The sequence below is a fragment of the Eptatretus burgeri genome, chromosome 7 (assembly GCF_056783735.1).
Source record: "Eptatretus burgeri isolate ZD-2024b chromosome 7, Ebu_testis_v1, whole genome shotgun sequence".
NCBI lineage: Eukaryota > Metazoa > Chordata > Myxini > Myxiniformes > Myxinidae > Eptatretus > Eptatretus burgeri.
In genome coordinates this window covers 65570415-65577914 of record NC_140967.1, presented here as the reverse complement: position 1 = coordinate 65577914, position 7500 = coordinate 65570415, and the positions used below count along the sequence as shown (strand labels likewise).

The window sequence follows — 7500 nt, the reverse complement described above, 5'->3', positions numbered from 1 at the left end:
GATGGCACTTTTAACACATCCAAGTCATTCTCAGATCACATCACTCGCATTAAAAACAAACAAACATGCACACCCAAGCTGAATACACTTGTGGCACTCACAGGCACCGACTTCAGACATCACAAAGGAACAACAAACATCACTTGTATACAAACTGTACATTGGATCAGTCATTACACCACCTCATCTTAGGCCTCCAGGCTATCAAACACACATCTCAACACCTTATAGACCATACAAAACAAAGCCCTTCACATCATCACAAGTTTCACATTAACAACACCCATCAAGCACCAACACACAGAGGTAAAATGCTTTAAAAAAAAATCAAACACCACTTGTACATGAGAGGTGCACACACAGTTCCTTGCAACAGCAAATACCAACCCTAATCACCCTTGCCACTACATGTACAACCACCGACAGGCCCCTAGACACATTAAAGCGACACGACAAAGATACTACAGTGACGTCCTCCAACCCCCCCCCCCCCCAAATGACGACGGAAACTACAAAAATCACATCCACACCCACATCACCATGAACACAATCAACAATGTAGGCCCAAGCAGTATCCTAGGCAGTCACCCCCCCACCCATCCATGACACAGACCAACTACTCTCCAGGTCCGATCGTGTTCACCTTGCACACCGCCGCTGTGTACACCACCCCACAGCTCTTGCACTACAAACACAGACTCGACGTCATCACTGATGACATCTACAACCTCCGTCAGACCGCCCCACACACAACAAAACAGATTATGGAAGACTGTGTGGTCCTGGCTTCACTTAGACAAGAGCACAACATCATAGATGTGTGGGATCTCTGGGTCCGTCGCTCCTGGGAGATCGATCGGCTATCTCGGTGCCGCAGGTCCGTTCGAGCAGAATTAACTGGGGCAACGCAACAACAACAACAACAACAACCTCCCTCCCCCCAAACTTGATTAATAGTAAATATTATTTTAAACTTACCCTCAACAAGCCCATTCCATGACTTTACAATCGGTGTTAAGAAGCAACCAAACCAGATACGGTGTCTCCTCCTGGGACGTCTATCTGAATGACGTATTTGAAATTGAAATGTATTTCCAATTACAGACATTCATTAAATAAATCGCCAAGCCTGCCATGTGCACACGAGGTAATCCCGCAAGGTTAGAAGTTAATTTACTGACAGGGATGACCGGGGAGGTCGGGTAGAAGGCACGCTGTCCACAGGCCTTGCACCGGCCCATGCCATTGGGAGTTTTTGCGGTACGAATTTCAAGATACAAACTTTTTGGCACACTCCTTTCTCAGGTACTTTTCAAAGTATTTTCAGCTTCTTTTAGAAGTTTGGTTAACCATTTGGATAAGAATCCTTATCTGGCACACACGATATACGTTCCCTGTTCTGATGACCATTGTTGTTATGGGTTTCTGCTCATGTGCTCTGAGCATTCTGGGGTGGATTATGTCATTTTGAAAGTCGTGTATTTGATGATTTTTTTCTTCCTTAACAGAGGCAATAAGGTTGTTCTTCTGTTTGAACCATCCTTGAAATAAAGAACAAGTGTTTCTTTAAAATAAATGCATTCATGAAGTCAAAGTTAACATGCATTTTTTTTTTTTGTTCAAAAAAAAATTTGAAAGCAAATTTAATGAAAATACCATTCTCATTACTGTTCTTATTATTTTGGAATCAATTTTTTTAAGGTATTCTACTAATATGCATTTGGCCCATTGGTGCTATCATGCCTCAATGCCAGAAGTGTTTAATTCTTTGGGATAGAGTCTGCAGCCATTTTAGAATTTATGTTTTCACACTTTGATAACTTTGAAACTCATTGAAATTGCATGATGATTGATCTGTAGTAACAAGTAGGATGGTAAAGCATTATTCATCCCAACTGCCTTCTACCCAAATGTGCTTTTGGAAACCCCTTGGTGATTCATTATTTTTTACTATTTCATGGGCAAATGAATGAATGTTCTGATTCTTACAATAAGGATACAATTCGGCTGTGATAAATATTATGCATATTGATTTGGTGATTGTGCAAAAAATGAACAGTACAGTGTATATGTAACATGTACAGTACATCAACGGTAACAGTTCGAGTAGTAAATGTTGAACCTGAATATTACTTTTGCTTTAATGTTTGATAATTTTGACACCGGTGTGGTGTATCTATAAATCTCACAATGCGTGTTTCATAATTTTATTATCCCTCGATCCATTGGATGTAATTACACAATTACCTTCTGGCCATTTTCATTTTTGAATCAAACAGCACTAGCATCATCATCATCATGCTTCAATTCTGAACTCTGCTTTGCTTGAAAGCTTTTCATGGAGATTATCACATTTCGGACGTGGTTCCCACATGACGGAGTGGTGAATATGATGGGTAGATTGTGAATTCGGTCGTGGAGAGGTGGTAGAAGATCAGGTTGAGCAAGGGTAGGGAAGGGTGTTATGAACACAGGCAGCAAACACTACTTCCTGCATGCAAGGCAAGATTGTAAAAGCAGTGTGACCAATACTAAGTAAAGAGAAAGTGGTGTGTGCACATCTGTGGTGAGTTATTAATCCATTTTCTGCATTGACAAAAAAATGTATCCACAATAACAATTGCCAGCTACTTTTTGTGCTTTCAGTGGTTGTGATTTGATGGAAAGCTGGATAAAGTTGTGCAATTGATAATTGACTACTTCAATTGTTTCTTTGCAGAAGTTGGCATTAAACTTTGGCTTGTACTTCTTCCGATGTCCTGCATGCAACAACAAGGTGGACTTTCAGACTGAAATGTTACGTATGGGGATCCACATCCCACAAAGGTGCTAACAATCGCCAAACCGTAAGCACAAGTATCGTGCCACCATTGCTTCTCATTCATGGAATGTTAAAGACACAACTATTTCAATATTTTCTTACTATAATGTTTCCTCTTTCCTGTGAAAGCAAATTTTTGTAAGAATTTAAATAACTTTCTCCCATATTATGTAACGAATAGGGATGCTTCATGGGAACTGGAGGAGAATGCTTATGAAGATCTTTTGCAGCAGTATGAGCACTGTGATCTGGAGGATTGCCTCTGCACCCACGGGCGTAACTTTGGAAGTTCAAAAGGGTGGGTGTGGCCAGCACTGATGCATCGGGATCTCAACTGTTAATAGGTCGTTTCATTACCAAAATGTAATCAGGGATGAGGAAGGAAGTGCATTCATGCTTGTGCTATATCTCAAACTCCTTTTATATGCAGCATGTGGCTGCGAGTAGCATCATTTGATGATGTCACTGTTGTGCTACTGATGTAATGTACCCTGTAGGTTTGAGCAGTAAATTTCTAATTTCTCCATGGCGCCAATGATAGCTTGCCTACTCTTCCCGAAGCACACCATGGGATCTTCAGCGTTCACCAACTAATGACAGCAGGCTGGATGCCCAGTTTAATGTCCATTCGAGGGACAACATTGAACTCCCTGCCTGTGAAATGTCAGGATAACATTTCAAACTGGGCTGAGATTCAAACCCAAGCTAGTCAGATCAGAGTCAATTGTGCATATCTCCAGGCTATCCTGCTTGATGCTTTCAAAGAAGAATGTCAGCTTTGCATTCCACCTATTTTTTTGAAGGTATCTATTTCATTTCTGGTTAATGCTATTTATTTAGTTGGATATTAAAAATCGCACCTGTGTCCGAAGGAAGCGGTTCAGTTTGGCATTTTTAATTTGAAATAGGCAAAGCCTATAAATGAACGAAACCCATTAGAATTACCCTTTAGAATTACTCGTGGGCCCATTGGTCCATTGGACCAAATTTTCATTGGTCTTAAAGGCCTTGTAGCATACCTGCCTGCTGTGCTACTTGAGCATTAGCTTGCCTTTCACCAAGCCCAGATGTGCTTGGGCCAGGGAGGGAGATTATGCATTCAATATTTTTCTTTCCAGATGATACTGCTATTTTTATTGTTGTTAATATTATTAGTATTCATATATGGTTTGTTACAATGTTATCATCTTATTTATTTTGTAAGTAGAATACCATGCCACAGAAGGACCTACTAAGCTGCTCTATCCACCTGAACATGCCGTGCGTTTAAAACGTGGGAATTTTTCCGGATTATTTGTAGTTAATTAACCTAATCAACTCAGGAGATCATGATAATCATTTTGGTGTATCGCATTCCACATCCGAATGCTCCAGTCGAACTCCGCAAAAAACATTCCACCCCGACACTCCCACCACACACACACACACACACACACACACACACACACACACACACACACACACACACACACACACACACACACACACACACACACACACACACACACACACACACACACACACACACACACACACACACACACACACACACACACACACACACACACACACACACACACCTCGTTTGTAGCTCATCTGGAGTAGTTCCGGAGAGCTTATGGGATGGCGCGTCGTCCGTCCGTCCTTCCACAAATACATGCAACTACTTCTCTGAAACTACACATACAGTTTCAATGAAACTTTACCACAACCTTCATCACCCGTGATGTACCAAAGATTGTTCACACCATTAAAAAACATCTGGGCCAAAGGGGTTTTTCAGGGATGGGGGGGGGGAGGGTGGTTCCCCAAAAGAGGTATTTGCTTTATTCTTAGAACCTCCACACAATTCCAATAATACTTGACTACCATCTTCATAACCTATAATTTACCAAAGATTGTTCACACCATTAATACAATTGGGGTCCAAGGGGTTCTATGGGGGGGAGGTCTCCCCCAAAAATATGTATTTACTTTCTTCTCAGAAACGACACACACAATTCCGATGAAACTTGACCACAACTTTCATCACCCATGATGTACCAAACTCTTCACTGCATTAAAAAGAAAAATTCAAAGGTATTTACTTTCTTCTCCACTACATATTTTGTGGGTAATCCATGCATACCAGTGGTTCCCTGATAATCGTATCGAGTCGCTACTCGGTGAGCGCCCAAGGGTATTGCCCCTATGTTTTCATTTTCTGACAATCCTAACACACACACACACACACACACACACACACACACACACACACACACACACACACACACACACACACACACACACACACACACACACACACACACACACACACACACACACACACACACCCATTTATGGTGGAATCTTCCTGGGTCATTTGGGTCATCTGGGTCTTCTGAGTCCTTGGGGAGTTTTGGGTCCTTGCGGTCTTTAGGGTCTGAAAGGGTCTTCAAAGGTCGAAGGGGTTTCAGCAGTACAAAGGATCAAAAGGTACATTCCAATAATACGTAATTAATAAAGAGAAGTCCGTAATTAACAGACGCAAAAAGCATGACGCACGCACGTACACACCATTTGTAGTAGAAACACCGTGCTCGAAAGGTTCTTCTTATTCTTCATTTTTTTTATGGACGGTTGGAAAGAGTCAATTTTTTTTCATTATTATTATTTTTTGTACACCTTGTCAAGGCTCGTATGAGAGCTAATGCACAACGCACAGCAGGGAGGGCGTGAGACGAGAGGAGCGTGGGAAGGACAAATCGGTGAGGAACAGAGACATAAGGAGATCTGTGGAAGGGAGAGGGATGGGGTGGGGGACATGGGGTATACGAGATGGACACCCAGGGACTTTCAGGAAGGAAAGCAGGGAATTTGAAAGAGGTGGGTTTGGGGTGGATTAACGGGGGTAGAAAAGATCGAGGATTTGGATGGGGGACGATAAGAGGTGGTGGTGAACAGCTGTTTTGAAGACCTGCAGGGAAGAATGGGATTGAACAGTGATGGAGTTTATTCCAAAGGTGGGGAAAAAAAGAGTAATGAAAGAGTGAAAGTGAGCAGTGATTTGTGATGTTGGTAGTTTTACCAGAAGGCGGTTGTTGGCGGACCTTGAATCGCCCTGTGGGGACAAATCTCTACAGAGCGGGGAGGGGGGGGCGAGACCAGACAGGAGACTGTAGAAGACAGAAAGACCACTGAACTGTCTGCGGTGAGAGAGTGAGAGGCCCGAAGACTCAGCCTCATCGTGGGAGATACCAATGATCCGAAATGCCTTGGTTTCCACTGTGTGAAGCCGAGAAAGGTGAGGGGCAGGAGCACCAGCCCAGAGGGGAGAGCAATACTACATCAGGTTGCGGACGAAAGCTTTGTGTGTGGTCGGAGCTCAGATGGGCCAAGGAAGGACTTTGCACGAGGAGGATTCCCAGTCGGCGACTGGCTTTGGAGGCCAGGTTGGAAATGTGGCTTTCCCAGGAAAGATCATGGCAGATAGTGAGACCCAGAAGCTTGAAAGAAAGGACTTCTTCCAGAGGATTGTTTTGAAAGTTGAAGGGGGGGATGGGTTCCAAACGGTCCTTTCAGGGAGACAGTGAGAGTGTGAGATTTGTCAGGATTGAAAGACATGTTCCACGTGTTGGACCACCTTGTGATTTTTATCCAGGTCTGCAGAGAGCGAAAAAGCTACTGCTTGCTGATCTGAAGGATGACAGATGGTACGGCAGAGGGTGGAGTCATCAGCAGAGAGTAAAAGAGGATTTTCCAGAGAGTCGGAGAGATCATTGATGAAAACCAGAAAAAGAACCGGACCCAGAACGCTGCCTTGAACTCCAGTCTGGACAGGAAGAGGGGATGAAAGAACTCCATTTAGGGCCACACGTTGGCTGCGACAGGAGAGGAAGTCAGCGAGCCATGAGTGGAGATGGCCTTGGATACCATCGGAAGAGAGTTTGGTGAGCAGGGCAGGGTGCCAGAGCATGTCAAAAGCACACGATATGTCTGGGGATATGGCTCTGATTTCATGTCTGGCATTGAGTACCTCCATCCATTGTTGGGAGAGCAGAAGCAGCATATCCAGGGTAGAGTGACCTGGTCTGAAACCAAATTGATGATGGGAAATCAAGCCATTGGAGAAGAGGAAGGATTTAATGTCTGAAGTGATTATTGATTCCATAACCTTGCTGATGATTGGGAGAAGGCTGATTGGTCTGTAGTTGCAGGGATCTGTTTTTGCACCTTTTTTGTGCAGGGCAAGTAATGTTTGCTGATTTCCAAGCAGATGGCAGATGGCAGATGGCCTGGAGCAATTGAGAGGGTGAATAGAACAGAGAGAGGGTGAGCAAGAGCAGAGGAGCAGGTTTTTAGGACATGTGGGCTGATGCCGTCTGAACCGGTTGCAGAATCTGAGTCGAGGTTTGACAGCAAGCTCTCCTCTTTGTCAGAAGAAAGGGACACAGAATCCAGGGACAGTTGTGTGCGACTGGGTAAAGCAGGTTCAGAAGGCGATGGGTTTCGGACACAAGACGTTGGTGCAAACACCGAGTTTAGGCATTCAGCCTTTTCATGTGCGATATCAACAGTGTGGCCATTTGAGGTAAGGGTGGGTATGGAGGGGGAACATACACCAGAAACAGATTTGATTAGATGCCACCAAGATTTGGAGGAGGGAGAGGTTTGAGAGTTCAGACTTGAGATTAGAAAGA

At 43.7% G+C, this 7500-nt stretch overlaps 1 protein-coding gene across 2 annotated transcripts in view; it reads left to right on the top strand.

Moving 5' to 3' along the window:
* The window catches only part of LOC147023435 (G2/M phase-specific E3 ubiquitin-protein ligase-like), a 142991-nt gene that overhangs the window by 77599 nt on the left and 57892 nt on the right, over window positions 1–7500 (top strand). For both annotated transcript variants that reach the window (XM_085888851.1, XM_085888850.1), the window contains exons 7-8: window positions 2720–2826; window positions 3003–3119. In XM_085888851.1, the coding sequence (XP_085744977.1) occupies window positions 2720–2826; window positions 3003–3119 (224 nt within the window). The remainder of the gene's footprint in view (window positions 1–2719; window positions 2827–3002; window positions 3120–7500) is intronic.